General features: G+C 43.2%; 2 protein-coding genes and 1 long non-coding RNA gene across 4 annotated transcripts in view; 1 reads left to right on the top strand and 2 right to left on the bottom strand.

Moving 5' to 3' along the window:
* Positions 1–21,208, top strand: part of LOC124071869 — a 39,097-nt gene that overhangs the window by 14,849 nt on the left and 3,040 nt on the right. The gene's annotated exons all lie outside the window — the stretch shown is intronic.
* On the bottom strand, positions 373–6,107 carry txlnbb (taxilin beta b). Its single transcript, XM_046412827.1, has 10 exons — positions 5,916–6,107; positions 4,059–4,308; positions 3,536–3,627; positions 3,282–3,452; positions 2,152–2,346; positions 1,749–1,868; positions 1,565–1,639; positions 1,382–1,474; positions 1,071–1,166; positions 373–936 (listed from the first exon to the last, which is right to left on the bottom strand). The coding sequence occupies exons 2-10, from the start codon at positions 4,291–4,293 to the stop codon at positions 448–450; spliced, it is 1,566 nt and encodes a 521-aa protein (XP_046268783.1). The 5' UTR covers positions 4,294–4,308; positions 5,916–6,107; the 3' UTR covers positions 373–447.
* hivep2b (HIVEP zinc finger 2b) lies at positions 6,602–20,973 on the bottom strand. Its single transcript, XM_046412754.1, has 7 exons — positions 19,617–20,973; positions 13,215–17,203; positions 12,501–12,658; positions 12,147–12,322; positions 11,790–11,888; positions 10,910–11,697; positions 6,602–9,534 (listed from the first exon to the last, which is right to left on the bottom strand). The coding sequence occupies exons 2-7, from the start codon at positions 17,097–17,099 to the stop codon at positions 9,115–9,117; spliced, it is 5,526 nt and encodes a 1,841-aa protein (XP_046268710.1). The 5' UTR covers positions 17,100–17,203; positions 19,617–20,973; the 3' UTR covers positions 6,602–9,114.

Raw genomic sequence — 21,208 nt, forward strand, 5'->3', positions numbered from 1 at the left:
TGAATAATAGTTCCTACATGATTCTGGTCACAACAAGATCTGTGGATTATCTTGAGTAGCTGTCATTGTTTGGGGTGAGCTGTCCCTTTAATGGATACTATTCTTTCACAATGCAGTGTATTAAAAAAATGGAGCCGTTCACAGCAGGAAAAAAAATCAAATAAATTGGGGTTGGTGGTAAAATGGCCCCAGAAGGATGTAAACAACAACAACAACTCAAAAGTATCAGATCTGAGGAAAACATTACGTTGTCTGTTTGGGGAGTTTAACTGAACGTGATTTTTAAGCCATGAAGCCGCTTAGTTGGCTTGTTGTGGGTACTAAAATGAACCTTCTCTTAAATCTTGACATACCACGCATAGCCAGTGAACGCAAAGCCAGAATTTTTCTTTTTTATTGCTGTGAATCTGACATGAACCTGATTTATTTTCCACAGCAGCAGCAGCATTAGTCAACTGACTCCATTTCTAAATCTCTCTGTTCTTGGTATCCGTCCTCCTCGACTTCTTGGAGGTGTTCGCCGTTGCTCTCCTTTATGTGGTTCTCCTGGACTCCCTCAGAGAGTCCTTGTGATTGGTTAACAACTGTTTCTGGGGGTATAACATGAGAGATTGTGAAAGAACTGGCGATCTCCTTCAGACGGGCCTGCTCAGTCTTCAGTTTAGCCAGTTCCTTGGTCAGTGGAGTCTCGAGTGTTGGTGTCCCGGCTGGGGCAGCAGAGGCAGGGGCTGCAGTACTCTGGACAAGTTGATGGTCTTCAGGTCCCTCAGAGGTCTCCTTCTCCTTTGGTTCGTCGGTGCTGCTGTCTGGTTGACTTCCAGCTCTCTGCACCTTCTCATAAAGACTCTTTCTCTCCTCTTGCAAAGCCCTGCACAGACTCTCAAGCTTCTGGTACTTGATGGTGACAAGCTCAAACTCCTTTTCCTTGATTGCTTTCTGTAAAGGATTAAAATGTTGGGACAGAGTGATAAAACTGTCTTTTCTAGGAAAAAGAATGCGTTTTACATCTCATGGCAAACAACCAAATCTTTATATTGGACTATAAAAGACTAAAGAAACGTATTTCTTACATCTGCCACCATGTCAATAAGATTCTTGTTGCAGCCATCAAAGCGAGTCTTCCATGACTGGCATTCTTTCTCCAGCTTTTTCATTTTCTTTGCCATCTATATAAAAAATAAATAAATAAATAAAAAATCATGTTACACAGTACACAATCAAGGCCAATTCTAAAAATAGCATTTTACACTTGAAGTATAAATCTCATGGGACTTTTTCCCTTTGTATTCCTGTTGTTATTGTACTTTTATTGACAGCTCAGCTAAATAATATAACCAGTATGATGAGGCAGACTTCAAATATTCTGTGAAACCGCTCTTACTTTGTCCATGTCCTGTTTGAAGCTGCTGTAGACAGTGTTACTCTTTGATACCGTGCCCTGGAATTCATCAAACTTCTTGGAGTACATATCGAGCTGAGGAGAAATGGTGAGAAAAATACTATACGTGCTTCTGGAGATGTGGAAAAACAAGCCCAAGTTGCCCATGATGCCCTGTTACTGTACCTGGTTCTTCATATCGATTTCTTGCTCTTTCATGACCTTCACTTGCAATTTATACTCTGACACCTGTTTCAGCATCTGTGGAATAATAAAACGTTCCGTGAAAATGAGCATTAGCTCATTAGAATTGCAAATATGTTATTAAAATGCTCGTGGCGCTCGACAAATCTGATAACACAAAACATACAAGCTCTTTTTCCAGCTTGTTCTTCTCCTCGGCCTCCTTCAGCATCATGTTCGCCTGCGTGAGTTTGGTCTCCAGCAGCTTTTCTTTCAGGTCTCTGTGTTTGAAGACCTTTTCCAGGTTCTGCAAGACAATCATGTGAATTTATGAGTCATTTTCACACAGAATGCTGTTTCATTTCTTGTTCGGGGAGCTTTGGCTTCATAAAACTGAAATACTGCACCTAATAAATGTAAGACCTGGGCGAAATCTGGAAATAAATCATGCGTTTGAGAGGTCCAGATGTGTGAGGTTTTGCATAAGCTCAGTTAAGGTTGCTTTGCGTGTAGATTAGGGTTTTCAGATTCACTTTCAGAGTATCAAAGTGAGGCTCCGTTTGGGCCCATGTGTGCTCAGTGATCAATACCGCCTCTCGCTGGTCGTATTGTGAAATGAGCCCCTTCAGTTTCTCTGCCAGAGCGCTGTTCTCCTGGCACAGCTTGGTGTTGCGGTTGCTGTGTTCCTCGATTTGGGCCTGAATCTCGCTCAGCGTCCCCTGGAAGTGGGTGGTGATCTCTTTCCTCTTCAGGTCGTCCTCTCTGCACCTCTGCAGGGTCTCTTCCTGCATGTCAGGGAAGCGTGTGAATGCTCAAAACATCCTTGTATATGATGCATTTGCAGTTAGCACAGTGACACAGATTTAGGGGCATCTTTAGCTTGTCCTCCCATATGTCCATGCAACAGCAAAGTCATTTAAGTAGAAAGTTACCCGTGGTGTTATGCCCAGAGTTTCTTTTTCTGCATTAAACTGACCAACCTGTATTGTTATTTCACATCTCTGTCAATCTCAATCAGTTCAATTCATCGTTTTTTGTTTGTTTTGTTTTGTTTTTTTGTTTTTTTTTAGAAAGAAAACCAAAAGGCATTCAGTCTGATATATCAGATTGTGTTTTTGCTACCAAAACTACTCATTGACTTGTTGATAATGAAAATAGTTTGACCAATTGTTTAAACAAGTTATTCTTATAGTTGTCATTGATGATGTCATGATAAAGCACACTTGAGTTTATATTCTGAGGAAATTGCTGTCTTATGCTGTGAGTTTAGTAGCTTGAGGTGTGGGGCAGTAACAAAGGTTGTAGCTTGTGTACAGCTTAGAGTGGAATATTCAAAGCAACCAATATAAATATAGTGTAGATGTGTTGTGAATTATATCGTCATTTTCTCATTAATCAGCCTGGCGAGCTGTACTCGGTATCTCTGTAAAATGTAGGATCTCCACCAGAATTAGAAATGAAATCTGCTGGTTTGAACAACACTTGGCTTCACAACATGAGTAGTGGGTGTGGCAGTTTGAGAGGTCAAATCCGGTGCTTTGACATAATGGTTGATGTTTGGTGCCAGCTGATGTCACCTCCTGTAGAGCACAACATATGGTTACAACACCCGGCACCAAATCTCAACAGCAAATGGCGCTCTCAGTAGCTCAGATTAGATGTCATGCATCGCCTGCTTCCACCGTCACATGGAGAGCAGATACGGCAGGAGCTGAAGTACCTTTAGGGTCTTGTTGTGCCTCTGCAGCTCTCGGCAGAGCCCCTCCAGTTTACTGCGAGCCAGCACGGCCCGGCTGTGTTCGCTCTGCAGCTGGTCCTTCTCTTTCATCACTTGGAGCAGCTTCTTCTGCAGAACCTTCAGCTGCTTCTGATCGCTGCGATGCTCCTCCAGCTGCCAAAATGCACAGAAAAAGAATTCATTAGGTTGAAGACACGTACCGCTTGAATGTTCTCTTCTCAGGGTTCTTCACGCACCAGCTCGGCGTGCTTCTTGATGATGGCTTCCAGTTTCTGCTCTGGAGTGTTGAGTTTGTTCAGACTTTGCATCAGCAGCATGGCTTCCTTCCCTGAACAGCCACAGAGAATTACACACGAGTTAAGCATCACACGTCAGTCAGTTCTGGCTTCGGCTTCATTTATTTTAATTACCCCAGAGAAGGAGGTGAATCAGATTTGTCTCACACTGGTGTGTAAATCTGAAGTAATTCATCAGGGAAATTATTTTGGAGTATCTGTCTGGATTTTATCAGAAGTCAATCACGCCAGTGAAAAATCATTTTGCCTTCTGAGTCAAGTGAAGTCAACTGTGAAAGGCAAGTTGCTGCTTTGCCTGCTCGTCTTTTGCAGATGGATGCACTCGCACGCATTACAGCTCTGCTTACACACCTATCAGTTTCAGGAGGTCTTTTGCTGACTAAGCTGAATGAAACCCACCTCAGCTAAAATCAATAAAGCATTTTGGGAGAAAAAAAAACAAAACAAACAAACAACAAAACACCTAGATTTTTGAGCATCTTCTTCTCCAGTTTCTGGTCCTTGCGGGCATCTGTCTCTTTGACGGCCATGACCTCCTCTGAGTCCTCTGGCTCAGCGGGAATCTCAGCAGCCTGGTAGGTGCTAATGATGTCCTCCAGCTGCTGGGCCAGGTCTTCTGTCAGGTCAATGTGCCGACCCTCAGCTGGTGACGCCTCCGGACCCGTGGGTGCAGGGCTGCTTTCCTGACAAGCCTCCATTATACTGAGGTAGCACTGAGAGAGAAACAGCTGGTTTCAGCTATGAACCGGAGGAATTAAAACGACACCCAGCCTCAGCGTTGTTATCCAAAGGATTTGTCTGCCATGATGAACTCTCAGCCTTTTTCGCACGTTTGGTTCATTTTGTGAGCAAATGTTTGGAAACTTTTCTGAACGGCCACTTGGCTCCACTGTGAATCATTTCAGTTTTCATTTTGAATTTTTATATGAAAACCAGCATCTATCAAATCAGTATAATCAACACAGTGGTTACTAGTGTGTAATAGTGTATAATGCAGCAATGCTCCCGTTAAACTGAAAGCAGATTTGTTGATTTCAGATTGCAAAACAGAAGTTTACTGTAACTGTTAAGAAGAGCAAAACTGACGAATCGGCCAGGCTGATATTAACCTCTAGTAGATTACAGCTGGAGCGATTAATCAATTAATCGATCGCTTAAAAAATGTAATCAGCAACTGGTTTCATAATTGATTAATTCTTTTAATTGTTTTCAAGCAAAAAAATGCATTGCTTCTCAGATGTGAGAATGTATTGCTTGTCTTTGTGATATAGAAAAGTATCTTTAGGACAAAACAAGGCATCAAAGACACCACCTTGGACTTTATAGGATTTTCTAATGGCTCTTTTTCACAATTTTTTGACATTATTTAAACTAAAGGATTAAACAAATAACCAGCAGAGCAAGTCACTTGAAAACTGTTCTATATGCTGTACAGAAGGAGCTCAGTGGGAAACATTTGGTGCTTTTTTTAAAATAACTGAAGCTGCTTCAGACATACAGCGTTTTCATGGACTTGACGGCATGTTACGTTTTCCTCTCAAGACGAGCAGATTGAGGAAACTGTCGCCCTTTTGTTAGCTAAAAAGTGATTCAACGCCAGTCAATTAATGCGGTACAAATCCTTATTAGTGTACCACAGTGACTGAAGTGAAGAAATGTGGTGTCTGTTGTACAGCCTCACAGCCAGAGCCTGTTTACGTGCATAAAATTAGTGCAGCCTTCACACTGCCTGTGCTTTCACAAGCAGAGCACATGGCACCTGTTCCAGACCCCACAGGCTATTTTAGGAACTTCTTAATATGGGCAAGATATTTATTTATTTCTAATCCACTCTTATTGATGTCAGTGCCATTGATTGTGCTTACAAAAGCTGCATTTCAAACTATTAAAAAATGTCAGTATTACATAAATGACCCCATCTATACTCCAGATTTTTAAAGGAGGCAGATATCCAAATTCAGCTAAAAATAAATGACTGAAGGAAATGATGTTATTGATTTCTTCACAGTCAGAGGAAACAGCAGTGGTAGTACACAGTCAGAAATAAATTAAAAAGAATTCTTGTCTTTTCTTAGACAAAATGAATCTCTTCTCCCAACAAGTGGCACAGTCAAGTTTCAACTGATTTAACTTCTTCTCATTTGCAACAAATCTGGCAAGCTTCAGAAATCCAACAGATTCAAACAGAACGCTTATTAGTGCATTTTTAAGAACAAGAAGTGGTTTGGAAACCACCAGTCAAGCACAGAACGATTATTTTTATGCTATTTAAGTGTAAATGTCCCTGAAGAAGCAGGGAAATGAGCAAACGGGGTCTTACCAGGACCAAGGGCCAGAAGTTGGAAAAGGACGAAGTGTCGAGGTGCTTGGACAGGCTGCCACCACAGATACAACAGCTGTGATAAGACCACCTCAAAATAAACCAGAGGAACACAGCTCACTCTGAGCAGAGAGAGGGAGGACAGAGGTACTGAACGTCCCTCTCTCTGTCCAGGACACCCCACTTACAAAGACAACCCATGCACAGATGCATAGTCCTCCTCGGATTGTAATCCAAGCAGGAGCAGCCGTGTGCATGAGTGCAATCGAAATGCTCCATCGGTTAAAGGATAAGATCTTCAGCAGCCATTTTATGTGTTGCATCTGCTGCTTTAAACCAATGCTGTACAAATTTTATTTTAAGCTGGGGATGCAGTTAACAGCCATATAATTATTCTAACAAATGGGCCTGACAGGCCGAGTCGCTGAGCAGGGGAGAAAAAAAAATGAACTGTCTCTCTGATTGGCCAGAATTAGAACAGACCTCCTCCCCAACGCAGAGAAGATAATACGCTCCAAGATCACAGTCATTTCCTCGCTTAATATGTGCTTAACACATGCAGTGTTTGCTTAAGTGTGCAGAGCAGTACTGTGTGTGTGCTGCCAATACACAGTTTTAAACAGAGTTTTCCCGAGTTTGAAGGTGCCTGAAAATGGTTGAATACATTATCCACAAGGTGAGCACTATTTTTGGAAGCATTCATTTATTTTTCTTGTTCCTTGTTATGACTGCAGTAATAATTTTTCACCAGAGGATGTCACTGGTAGGAGTCTGTCCGATTTTTCACTCAGAAGTTTTTTGTTATTTTTTTTCCTTTTTTCCCAAACGCCCCCTCAAGATAAAATGTGAATGACCTCATCTGAAAACTCTTCCTCCTGTGCTCTAATTTAAACAACCGTGAATGATGCAGGTGGGTGAGGGGAGGAGGCATGGAATCAGTTAAAAATGTGAAATAAGCTGCAACACACATCCTTGGGTTTAGAAGTATATTCTTTTAAAACAATTTTGAATTTAATCTGAAAAAGTAGAGCACCAAACAATAAAGTCCCCATAGCATAAAAGAGGCACTCCGTCCTGACTAACCAGTTTTGATGCAAATAGCTGAACAACGGATTGGCTACTGAGGGCTTTTTTCCTCCCCCTCAAAAAAAATCTTAGCAGAGAGGTAAAATGATTTGTCCTCTGTGGGTTTTACAGGGAATTTCAAAGACATGAGAGGCACAATGCAGTTCAGTAAATATGAATACACAATAAAAACAAAACACAAACACAATCTGAATACATACTGTATGCAAAAGCAAATAGAAGGCTTCACTGTCCCTTCACATTTTATGAGCGTTCTGCACCGTTATCACGACAAATAAAATCACATAACCATGAAATCAAAGCTACATACATCTTCAGAAAAGGAAACACAAAATTAAAGCAGTGCACCTTTAAATTTTTTTTTTTATGTAAACATGAGTGAACAAAGTGTTTTTCTGACTTTGAAATCCATTCTCAAACTGGAAACGTAACCACTTGAAGATGCGAGTACATTTTTTTTTTTTTTAAAAGATGAGACACACGGTGTTAGCAATCAACACTGTGCTGTTTTCGCCCTCATTTAACCTCCGTTACGTCAACTGCAGACATTTTACCTCTTAAAGAGATATAAACAATCTGCATAAAAAGTTTTCAGAATTCAACACTGCAAAAATAGTTTAAATCATAAAAATACACGTATATATACAGAGAAGAAGTAATGCATTTGGTGAATGATTACTTACATTTTGAGCAGTAATAGTCAACCAACTCACGCTGTTAACATCATTACTTTAGGATTACGTACAGTAAGTGATATTGATTTATCCAGTTACACTTGAAATGCAGGAAAACACACTACTGACTGATCATCATAGCCCCTTGAATTTGTGTGCAACATGTTTCACAAAACGTGAGAAACGTGAGAGGAAAGAAAAAAAACGACTGGAATGTTTCAAAGCCACAAGAGAACATAACATGTTTTACTCCCCCATTTTCACTGACCAAGTCAGTTAAACATCAAAGATGAAAGGATGAAAGTGCATCGTAAAAACTCATAAAATGCTTATGGTCATCTGTATAAGAAAGAAAAATAAAAGCTGTTTAATCAAAGCAAAGACATGAGATCAAAAGCAATGCCAGCGTGGCTCACTGCATAACTGCATCACTGCTGCATAAGTACAGATATACCATATAAATAGTAGTCAAATATTTACCAGTATCAATAAGTGCTCACGTTCTAATATATAAATACATCTTACAGTATTCTTAATTACATATTAACTTCCTCTATTTTTGTGCAATAGCAAATCCCATGCATTTTTACCAAGATAAAAACCACAACATTAAGAAAAAAGCAACATAAACATCTTTTAAGATTGTTTCACATAAATCAAGCTGCATCCGTCTGTCAGCAGAACAAAAAGAGAGAAAGCTTTCCTTTGAGAGAACTTACTGACAGTACGGAGACGTCTGAATAAAGAGACCCTCCACATCCCTCAGCAACAACCGTCGGATGAACGAAATGATGAAAAGCAAAATAAAAGGCACAGACCCTTGCCGCTTGATTAGAAGCACCAAACTGCACAAGAAGCATCTACTTAAAATTTGGTCAGACTGTTTCATAATACACATACTTTTCCCCTTATAAATAGTCTTTATTTACTGCACTACTGCATCACACCTTGATATGATTACATTAAACAACAGTCTATTTTCAAAGTACACATACAGTAAAATACACTGTTTGTATGCATCTAAGAAGGAGTATATGTTAAGGACATTTGTACAGAATCCATAAATATAATTTATGTGCAATTGTACGCAAACTACTGTCAAACAAAGGCATATTAGCATAATATCTTTCCATATTGCACCTGCACCCAATAATGATTTGCCACCTTGCAAGACATCCTGCTGCTCGTCCAGTCATTTAAAAGAACCTCTGAAGAAAGGAGCACATCAGACAGGGTGGGTTTCTTCTTCACTGTGAAGGTTTGATCCCCACAGTTTAAAAAGGAGCTGTCTGGAGTATGTGCAAGACCAGAGGAAGTGTTGCTATATTGCCTCTAATGGGATAACGATGAGGTTATGTGCCTAAAGGGCTGAGGATGACAAGGTTGCAGGTGTAGCAGAGGGCATCTGTATCACATCAAGGAGACAGAAAACGGGGGTTTCAGTGAGGGTCCTCTGTGGTAATCTTCAACGAGGCGATGGCTTTCAGGCAGGTTTGAACGCTCTCCTCCTGCCTGCTGTCCCTGACGCTGGGGTCGAGGCTTTTCTCCTGAGCAGCCTGATGGGGGGACAGCTGGTTCTGGCCTCTGATGTCCTCTCCTCCAGACTCGAGTCCGTGGACAGATCCCTCCCTGCTGCTGCAACGCTGGCCCTCGCTGCTCTGGGGGCTTGGCGCCGAGGAGGGGGTGACATCAGTGCTAGAGGAAGGCGGGGAGTGTAACATCTGGAGCCCTCCAACTGGAACTACGGGGAGCAAACTGTGTGCCTGCTGCTGGGAGTGGAGAGGGAGGTGGCTGAGGATGTTCTGGTGATGAGAACTGGCAGCACGAGGCAGACTGGCAGCCAAGCTGCTCCTTTGATCCTGAAATGACATATTGGCAGCATTAGGGGCAGTGTCAACATTGCCAGGATAATTTCTCATGAGAAAATATATTACAGTTAGCAAAAATGAAAAAGAGAAGAGAAATGCAGAATTAGTGCTTGGAGAACCACCACCAAGACTGCACTCTCCGTTTAACAATATCATGTGTTTTCTATTTTTTATTGTTGTCTACAATGAAAAGACCATTGACAAGAATGCAAGAGTTACTTCACATCTTCCCTGCAGAGACTGTGGCACTCAGTTTACTGCTGAAGACTAAAGATTGGGTCAGAAATATATACTTATAGACTAGATAACTTCCAGGTGGACAATGTCATCTTACTTAAATAGGGTTAAACATTATGTTTGTTTGGGACAATTCTATTAATACACATTTGGTGCTTTAGTGAGTATTTACAAGCAGCAAGCCGATGTATGTGCGACTGACTCAAGATTAGTCTTGCATAGCCAGACTTATCTCCACAGTGCCGTGTCAGCTCTGGCTGCACCCATTATGATTCAGGTGTCGGGGAGAAAGCTCTGGCTTGTTTGTATTTTGTTAAACCAAACACACAGGGTTAAGCCCAGGATGCAGCGTTGCACATGGGAAGGTAAGCCCTGGCATTAAAATGGCTAAATTACTGCAGAAGAAAAGGTAACAGCTGTCAGCTTGTTTAGGTTTATACCATTAGCAACCATGTATGGTTAGGGTACCTTTCCATTTTCAGCATTTAGGCTGCTGACTTTTAGGTTGTAGATGTTCTTTTCAATAGTTGGGAATAGTAACACACAGATGGTGGAAGTGTGTGAAATAGGTGCCCATTGGCAGGTTCCTACCAGGAGTCTATATCCTGTGAGTCAGACTAACTCAAACAGTGTGTTAATGATAATAGTTACCCGGAAATGCATCTCCCAGCACTAAAGTGCGACATGGTAATGGTCACTCAGTGCTACAGTATGACTCACTAATGTGGTTCAGTTTTTGGACAATAACTGAGCTTTGCGGCACAGAGATATGAGCTATAACAGAGTTACACTCTCAGTACTTTCTAGTTCCGGTGTCCAGTGTTTATTTTAATCTGGATCCACATGTGCATCAAAATACACATAGTGGTAAACAATCATCGGATAGATTGTTTTTCAGTCAGGTGTAGTACTTCAAAAGAACATAGTAAAAGTGTGCAGAAATCCTTTAGAAATTCTGACTCTGTACCAAAACTCCACATCACATGTTCATTTGCTCGTGACCTAACTTTGCCCCAAATATCCAAATGTGTTTGCAAGTTCTTGATTTTGCCATCTGACAAACCGTACTAAAACCCTTTCTGACAGTGGTATAGTTGAACGGTTGTGGCAAATGCACTGTGATGCATACCATTTCCATTTCAAAGGCTGCTTGTTGTTGGGCCAGCTCCATCTTTGCCTGGTGTCTGGTTTTATCACCACTGCCTTTGTGTTGATGCGAACCTCTGCGTGGTGAAATTGCCCTCAGCACAACTCTCTGCCGGCCTCTGACTGAAGATTCTCGCTTCCCAGCTAGCTCTGTTCCAGGAGACATGGGTCGTTCAATCGAGACCGGGGAGAGGTGCTGAATGGGTGTGAGGCTGGGCGAACCAGGCCTTAGTGGGGAGGTGTCCCATCTGGGAGAGGAACGACCTCGCGGGGAGAGTTCTCGCCTTGGGGACGGGTACCGCAGACGCGAAGGGGAGGGCTCTCTAATGGGAGACTCCCAACCAGGAGAGAGCAGACAAGAAGAGTAGGGGTCAAATAGGAAGCTGGCTTGGTCTGGAGACAGCGTAGTCAGAGAGTCTTCATCCATGGACTTCTCTCGCTGGTCTGTTCCAAGGAAAGGTCGATGGTCTGAGCCTGTCCTCTTGCCAGAGGACTGTTGACGGACGTCGGCGTCGGGCAGGGAGGTGATGGAACAGCCATGGATAGCAGTGGTGGCTGTGACAGACAGAGAAGTAACTCCAGACGGTTGAGGACTCGTGCTTCTAGAACGCAACTTTGGAGTGGAGTCACCATCATATTCATCATCCTCGTCATCGTCTTCGTCAATTTCGTCAGCCTCTTCGTCCATGCCGTCAGAGTCCTCTGCATCTGAGAACTGGTGTTTGGTTGTGACCACCACCTCGGTCTTGGACTCTTGTTGGATGTCGTCCACTTTAAAAGACAAACACGTCACTTTAGTTGGCTTTTTGTGCTGGAATTCGTGCGTGTGCAAGAATTTTATATACCGTATGTCAGTATCTTACCATGTTCCTGTATCTCTGTCTCGTCCATTGTCACCGACACCCCCAGTTCAAGACATTTCTTCATGTGTGCCTTTGACTTCATATGTTTGGTCAGGTTTCCTGTAAAATGATCAAGCAAGTAGTAAGTAAGCTGTTATTTTTCAGTGAAAACTTTACCTTAGTTTTATGTCCACACACACCGAGTGTTTTTCTTATTACAAGACGACCGTGAAAAATGAAGAAGGTAAAGAGAGAAGAGAGAGATAAATGAGGTTGCACCATAGTACCTCAAAGTAGAATGTTGGCTGTTGCTGCAAATTATTATTATTGTTTTCTTTTTATAACACATTTTTTGCAAATTTTTAATTTTTTGCTCACCTTTAGTTTTAAAAGCAAAGTTGCAGACCCTGCAGATGTAAGGTCTCACGTCTGTATGGGTCCTGATGTGTTTTTTCAGCATGCTGGGTTTCTTACAGCGAATACCACACTCCTCACAAATGTATTTGCCCCGGCCTCGACCTCTGACATACACGTAGTCTTCATTGGACTTGTACCTGTTGGATAGATACAGCATTCCAATGAGGAAATACATGAAACGGTCTTGAATAGGTAAAAAAATATAAATAAAAAAGACAGCATAGACAGATAGTGTGTGCACTAATCCTAATATAGCTGCTGTACTTGCTGTCAGCAGAAATGACAAGTGTTATGATAACTAATATCTTGACTGACCCTCCCTCGAAGATCTTAATACGTGTTGGCACTGTTTGGGTTGTGGATGCCTCCCTCTCTTTCCACTCCTCCTTGGTAGTTTTCACTCTGCAGCTGATGTCTTTCACCTTCTTCCCGTAGGTGATGTCCATCTCTTTGGGCTCCGGTTTCCTCGGCAGCTGAATCAGATGAACAAACATTTTGTTAACATCCATTTTAAGGGGACACCTTATCGACAATGTAAGGTGATGCCTCCAATATTATGTGTCACACATGGTGTTACACAGCATGTTTTACAAACATGAATTACACTGCTGCTGCTGAAAGGAAGATAACTATACAGATGAGTCAAATTTTAGTAATTTTTATGTTTTCTTTTCTTTTTTTATGTGGGCATGATTCCCATTGCCAAGACACGACACTTACTTGAATTTAATTTTGATGTGTGGTATTTTCAAGCTTATAACATCATAACTAGCAGTAGGAAAACTATTTCCATATCCTTGTTTAGAGTGGCTGAATCTTCTACCACAAGATCTTGTGTCCAGCTTGCCATATTTTGTGCAATAAGGGCACATTTACATTTCAGTCATCTGCAGACATTTAGATCTACCGCTCAGTTCAGTTTGATTGTATTTACTTGATCAGCATAGTTCCTTTACAGGTAATGGGGATGTTGGCAAGAGCAATTAAATACATCATAAATAGTGCAGAGATTAGATACCGTTTTCTCACCTGTTCCATGGTCTGCCTCCACAGGATGAGGGATGAAACCAGTTTCCCTGTGCCAGGCTGACACATGGTGGCCACAGTGTATATAAACTTGTCTCCCCTCTGGTTGGACCGTAGTAGAGAAAGTGCAGCACTGGTACTCAGTTCAAGAGGGTTCGGGTTGTGGGAACTTACACACCAGGTGGCATACACAGATGAGAAAGGGGGGTTGCTGTGAGAGCAGCTCGGCTTGGTGTAGTTGAGATAACACCAGCTCACACCTGTCGTCGTGCGAAGACTTGGAAATTGAGATAACAGTTTTGAATGCTCAGTGTCTGAGATCAGGATGTCTTGACTGGTAACCAGCTGTGCCACTATATCCATCTGCACTGCTTTCTCTGTGCCAACTTCTTTGACTTCACTGACTGATACCATGGAGTAGGGAGGTGAGCTGGTTTCCAGTGAGCTACTTTCCATAGCGGTCTCAAATCCATGGTCGGGGGCCTCGGTTACTTTATGCTGAAGTGTGATAAATTTACTCTTATGTGAGTCATCCTGAGCATGAGGTGTGGATGCACCCTGCGTCTCTGATCTCTGCCCCTTCTCTTCACTCAAATTACTTTTTCCCAACTCCACAGCACTCAGCTCCTCTACAATCTGCCCAAACATTCTTTCCTCTTTCACACGTTTTTGCTGCTTGACCTCCATGAAAAGGTCCAGGCTGCTGGCAGGGGATAGCATCCGTTTGTTTGCACCACCGCTGGAGGCGTTAGTGGTTGAGATAGTTCTGGAGGTCAGAGAGAGAGGGATGCCTGTCTTGAGCTTAGCTGATGACAAATCAAGTGCTTCAACACTGAGGGTGTGCGATGAAGGTGGTCTGGTATAAGCTAATACATTATGAGAATCAAGATTTCCAGACAAACGTGAAGTTTGATTCTGATTGGTGGGTGTAGTGGAGCTAACACTGTCATACTGATTGTCAAAAATCTGTGATACTGAAGTGTATGTGATACTGCCATAGGAGGGCACATGAGTCTGGATTCTTACAGGAACTAACAGGCTTGGATGTGACAGCTGGGGAAATGTATTACCAGTGGAAAATATTGGCAGAGTCTGTGGCAGAACAGCAACTGCTGTGAATGGAGGGCAGGTGCTGCTGAGGTACTGTGGGAACACTGGTGAGGGGACTTGTGTTACCTCAGTGTCCATATTCAATGATTCCTGTCGCACCAAGTTTCCCCTCCTTCTGTCCCCCACAGCCGAGTGGCCAGCGCTGATGTCCACGTGTCTAACTTTGGATGTTGGAGAAAGACTGCCATAGTCAAATGATATGCTGCGTACCTCTGGGAACTCCTTGCGCAAGTTACACGGCGCCTGCTCTGAGGAGGAGCGTCTCATTTCATGTTGTTGACGCTGGTTTAGCACGGAGAAGGAGTGCCCACTTCCTGGCACAGCTAAGAGCTCTAGCGGTTTGCCAAATTCATCCTGCCTGCCTGGAGAGACTGACTTCAAGCTCTCCTCCCTGTCAAAGGAGAAGGTGGAGCAATAAGATAAGTTGCTGTCCTGGCTCGGGCTGCGAGAGAGACTGGTGCAGGCAGACTCAAAACTGGATTCACCAGACGAGTGCTCGATATCAGCTAAGCGAAGCCTTTTCTTCTTTGGAGGGAGCTTTTCCGGAGGGAATTGTGCTAAAGTTTCACTCCTTTGAGGCCACTGAAACTCCTCCACATGCTTCTCTGGCTCCTTCACCTGCACCTCTGGAGCTTTTTCTGGACTGTCAGGCTCTACTGTGACCCTGATTTCTGGGACTTGTATGTTTGGCTGTCGCACAAGTTTGGGGCCCATCTGAAATGATTGCCTTAGTCTACTATCACTCCTTTCCATTTCAAATGATTCACTTCCCTCCATAGGTTGAAATGAAGAAATACTTTCCTGTCTATGCCCATGATACTTGTATGATTCTGACTGTTCAGAGTGGGGCCTGTTTAATGAGTTTGTGTGCTGGATAACAGAAATTACATTCCCTAAGGTTTTTCGACCTGACATTTCAAGGCTCACTGATATGTCCATGTCAAACCTGTCCATCTGTGTTAGCATACTTGAAGAATGTCCTTTTCCTAATGCCATGATACCTGCTGCAGCTTGTTTTGAATCATAATCCTTGCTTGAATCAAACATTTCTTCACAGTGTTCATGATGGCCCTCATATTGACCTGGCAAATCTTCCTCTTCCCTCTTCTCTTTTCGACGCTTCCGTGTTGCCAATTCCATCGCATGTCTCTGATGGCTAATATTAGATGCCATAGAGGGGTAATTTTCCATTTCCAGTCCCGAGGATGAAATGCCACTCTCACCCATCTTTCCATGACAGTCAGTGTCTGCATGGCCATCATGTGCAGAGAGTTCGAAAGCAGCTTGCCGCCTGAGCCTCCTCATGCCTCCGGTGCTTGTTCTCTCATCGAATGAGTGGCTGCCTCTGAGGGCTTGAGGCATAGTCAGACACACTGCTGATGATGTTGGCATTGAGTTGCTTCTGATCAGAGTCCCCACATCACAGCCAGCATCTAACAGGGGTTCTTTTACCTCCTCCCTTGTGAATGACTTTGTGTTTATCTTTATTGACTCCACGGTGTCTTTTTCTTGGGTGAACACACGGGAAACACCTTTCTCTGAACGCTTCCCAGTATACTCACTTGAGTCTGTGCTGCAAGCCACAAAAGCTGCTGTCTGTTTAGGACTTGGCCTGTAACACTTCCCGAACATGATTTCCTGGTAGGATTTTGCGTTAGTGTTAGGAGGACCGGTCTGATGCTCAGTACTCTCGGAGCGTGAGAAGTAGCCAGAGTCCGTGCTGCCCTTGCTAGACTGACTTGGGAGGGACAGATTATGGTCGGAGTCGCTGCTTCTCTTTTCGGACAGCCGAAGTGCAAGCCTCTGTTTGATCGTGCAAGACTGAATTCCACGGCTAGCCTCGGCAGCAGCGGGAGCTGCATTGATTTCTTGGGGCTGGGATGAACCATCCTGAACTGACATTGACGTGGCTCCCTTTTTCTGAGCAATGAGATTCAGAACTTTTACAGCAGTGTTATCTGATCCCTCCACTGGAGAGTCCAGCAGCAGCAGCGGGTCGTTAAGAGTGTCCTCGTCCGTGTCCGTGCTTTGCTCAGCATCAGAGAATAACTCTCCTTCCCCTTCAAAGGACCCCTGGTCTGCATTGGCATTGTAAGAACCAAGTTCTGAGAGTGGCACTGTTCCAGCTTTGACAGAGTGAGCATGGGACTTTCGGTGTTTGTATAAATTACTCTTGGTTTTGAAGGAGAATCCGCAGGGGACACATGGATAGGGCCGTTCCCCGGTGTGTGAGCGAATATGTTTCTTAAGCACGCTTGGTTTGGCACATGCCCTTCCACAGTAATCACAAACATACTTCCCAGGCTTTTGTGGTTTCTGTTCCACCTTACACACAGCCTCTGGCAGCTGATCCATCCCTGAATGGGGGCACTGTTGTTGGACTTCAGGTGAACTGGTGGAGGACTTGATGTGAGATGCAGGTCTTGGAGACTGTTCAGAACCTAAGTGACCTACAGCTTTCTGTCTGCCAATGGGAAATGGTTTTGTGGACTGTAGTGGATATGAAGACACCTCATAGTCTTGATGGCTTGTAGGCTGGATTTGGGAGTACTGATCTTCTAATTGCAGTGATTTTCCTGAGTCAGACATTTCTTTGAAACCACACGTGTCTCCACTCTGTCCTTCTTGCAGTTGGTGGTGCCACCCCTTTCCTTCCAATTCAATTGATGGGCTCCTTTTAGTCTGTGCTGTCCCTGAGGTGCTTTTTTTCTGGCCAACATTTCTGTCCTGACCCCCAGTGGAGCTTTTCACCCCTGCATTAGTTTCAAGTGACTCCATGAATCCAATGTCACTTTCTTTGGGCTTGATTTTCAAGGGCACTATCTGTTACGTAATTGTTGTGATATTAACATACATGTGAACTGATTGTAGGGAAGGGTCACCTGAAAGAAATCAGACAGAATGGACCATTAGACAACATAAATATGCACAACAGGGCTATCAAGACAAGAAATCTGAAGAAAGTTAACCCTTAACAATCGATTTCATAGCTAAATCTGAGTTAAATCCCCTCCTTGAGAGCGAGAGCTCCTCAAGACTGTTTCCCAAAATTAATCCTAATAAAACTGAAGTATAAAATTCATAATGAGCTCCATCACAGCAGGAATGGAAAAAAATCTTTTCTTTTACCAGCCTCTAAACAACCAAAGGTAGATGCGCTGGCAGATGCCCCAAATTTGCTGAAGCCCAGCGAGCGTGCTTAGATGTGTAGGTATTTAGGGCACATTACTGTAGTACGTGTGTCATGAATGGTTGTAGATATGTGTGCGTTAGTTTTGTGTATGTGTTTGTGTGGCGGGCTGAATCCTTCATCACAGCACCATCTCCTTTCAACAAGCTTCAACAATACAAAAATCAACTCTCTTGTCAAAAATGTCACTTGCTATTTACAAATATCATAGATATCGATGTATATATAGATATGGATAGATATATGATGTGAGACGTGAAGCATCCACAATATAACATTATGGTACTCTCTTCATTCTGTATCCTGGATTTAACGTTTTAATATTAATTTCACTTGTTCATTTTTTAGCCCCCTTATAGCCCATTACAAAAATATTGTAATGCATCAAATGAAAATGATCTACCAAAATAAAATACTAAAAACACTGTAGAAGGTAATGCAAGAATGTCGGGGGGGGGACATTTATTTGATGTATAGTTTGTGTGTTGCATGCCAGCACACACAGGTGTCAGATCGTAGGTGATGAAGTGTGATTAGCATACCTGATCTTGATGTGTTACAGTACCAAACAAGGAATAAAATGTTCTGCTTAACTCTTTCATCCAATGCCAGGATCATAACATCTTCAGGTTTCTTGTCACTCGTGGGATTCAGACCCCTTAACCTCACTGGTGTCTTCATCTTCACACTGAGCTGCACAGTATCACACACTGCCCTTTGCATAAACATGCCGGACTCATCATTATCCCCGTGGTTAAAGTCAATTGCTTTTGCTACTACACTTTGGTCTCACACCATGGGGATGGCTCTCTGAGGGCACGTCATTTCCATCTTCTCAGTATCAAATGCTGTGTCCTCCCTAACGAGGTTATGTAAGATTATCTGGTTCAGACCCTCTGAGTTCCCCTTAATTAGGACATCCTCCGACTCTCACTCTCTCTCTTTCTTTGTTAGCACACCACACACTGTTCAGGCATAAACCAGAGGATAGGAAGCCAAGGTGACTCTTGAGATGCCAGGAGATGCTTGGAAACTGCTGTAAAGATGATAATCACTGTACATTGTACAGCTGTACATGGACATTGTCTTCTTTGGCTATTTAAGGTCCAGTAGCTTTGCCTTTCAGACAGATTTAGGGCTCCTTTCAGAGGCGGATAGAGCAAAAATAATGAAGGCATATGAATGATGGCGAGAGCTACCTCAGATTGGAACAATCCATGTTTCAATGGGGAGGTTTACAGAGGTAAACTAAGTGGGGTGCCTGGGGGGTAACACAATTCAGAGGCCTGGTAGGGAGCTCCCTTTCAAGGTCGATCTGACCTCATTGCTTAGTTTCCATCCTCTGTGAGCTGTACGAGAGGAGAGAAGGGGAATATGGGTGCAGAGTGACAGCGAGATAAGACCCTCAGAAACAATGCATACCTTTGAACCAAGCACGATAGAGAGGGAACCGAGCCGACATATTCAGAGTCTCATTGACAAGTCTCTCAGCAGACTTTTTTTGTACAAAGACCGTACCACCCGACCTTTCATTGCAAATTTCTCGCGCTCCCGGCAACAAGAACTAACCTTTACGAAAATATATGACACAGCAGCAATGACGCGCAACAACAGGAGGCAGGTGGGTGGAAGTAGGTGTGTTTCAGGACGACTGTGGGCTGACAGTGGTACAGTATGTCCGCATGGATGGAGAAATGACTTCATGGTGAGATTTATTTGAACAGCAGACATTTGTGGGGCACATCCCTACTGCTCTCCACACACACGAGAGGACAATGAGCAAACAAATGCTGGCTATGGAGAGCATCGTTATGCCGCTGCATTACATCATTAGAGGCTAAGTTGGCCATGAAAGGGAACAGGCATGAAGCCTCACGCTGACCACAAAAGCCATAAATATCATAAGGAGATGAACGATTTCAGAGAGGCTGGATGGTAAAACCTGCTGTTTTACTCTTTAACAGCAACATGGCACATAGCATGCAGAATGAATCAACAGCTCTCACTGTGGTCAGAATGACATAAAGCACACGGTCTGATGGGAAGAAAGCCTCGGCTCATACAGCAGCTGACATTCAGATATCAAATATAATCCTCATACAAACCTGACATTTGAATAGTCCCTTGTCCCATATCGACAGTCACATGTGACATTCCTCATGCTGCATAGTCCGTTTCCCCATTCTCCTCATGTCTGGGCAACAATAATGAAATAAATTAGCAAGGTAAAGTCCCATCAGTCATGAAGCTGCTGGCTGACTGGGTGTACATTAGAAGATCTATTGATGCGAGCTAGTCACCAGAGAAAATACCCAACCGTGACGTGCGGACCCAGGCACAAAAATAGCAAAGGGGCCCTGGGAGGGATTACACAACAGCCCACGTTTAAGGACGCTTTTCCTCTCTCCCTCTCGCTGTGTTTCAAAGCACAGCAGCAGCTGCCTCACACTACACACAAAGTGGGGGAGTCAGATACCATGATGCAAAGAGCTAAACATCACCTTTCTAGATAGCCAGAGTTCATTCATCCTCAGATTCACTCACTTATTTTAGCCTGAAATGTTGTGATCTGGCTGAAGACACAAAGTCATTCAGGTACTCACATTCAGGAATTCTGATCCCGTATAAATCAGTCGGACAGAGCAAGTCAATATGAGCAGAGCAGGGAAGAAAGTGACAAGCGCTTTGAAAGACACTAATCACATGGTTCGGCAGCTCTGAATATACATTTCCTACAGCGTGATGCTATTCAGTTTGTATATAGAGAGGAACTCAATGAAAAGGCGGCATGTGGCTGGCTGTGAGGATGCTGCAAAAATTAGACATGTTCTCCGAATTCTTAGACACCCACAGCCTGTTCAGAGCCAGTTCTTCCCATCACGACAGGATTTGCTTTGTGAATGGAGAGAGTCGTGATGAGGGTGTCATTAACACGGGAAAAACTAGGACAATGCTGCAGATTATGTGCAGCTGCAAACCTCATCTTGTGAATCAGATGTGTGAGTTCAGTGTGACGTGGTGCTATTACAGCCTCTGCTTTAACTTCTAAAAATCTTATCAATACATACTTCCTTGTCACATCATTTTAACAAAAATCTAACGCTCTAATGGCACTATTTTTGTAAGTCTAAAAGCACAGACTGTGCTGTTAATCTCCCATTCCCTGACAATCTTTTCATTTTGTAGTACTTTGTGCTTCTAACTCCACAACGTTTCAGAGAGAAATGTTCCAAGCTAAAATTACAGGATAAAAGAAAATGTTAGTAAAAATAAAAATAATAGTTCAAATAAAAACGAGTGACTCATTTATGCAACAGCAGCCAGCCATTATTTGCCGTCACAAGTCACCATTAGCCACGGGGGTCATACCAGACCAAGGAACCGATCACGCAGAGACTCGTCCCAAGCAAAACCGTCGTTTTCCGAGGGTACGAGGCACGTGGCTTGTGATCCTCTCTCGGGCCATGTGTCACATTTTTCTAGTGGTTTTTAGATGTGCAAACTGTTTTTCTATCAGTTATTTTTCCACCATCGTTGAAGTGGCTGCGCTTGTAGAAATGAGTCTGTGTGGGAGCAGGGCTTAAGTTGGCTTGCGTCTGTAAAAGTTGAAAGTCTGTGATGCATTTCCCTGCATGAGGTTTTTACTCCACCACGCCACACCAGATTTTACAGGTGAAACTCGGGTTTAGATCTGACT

The sequence above is a fragment of the Scatophagus argus genome, chromosome 15 (genome assembly GCF_020382885.2).
Source record: "Scatophagus argus isolate fScaArg1 chromosome 15, fScaArg1.pri, whole genome shotgun sequence".
NCBI classification, from domain to species: Eukaryota; Metazoa; Chordata; class Actinopteri; family Scatophagidae; genus Scatophagus; species Scatophagus argus.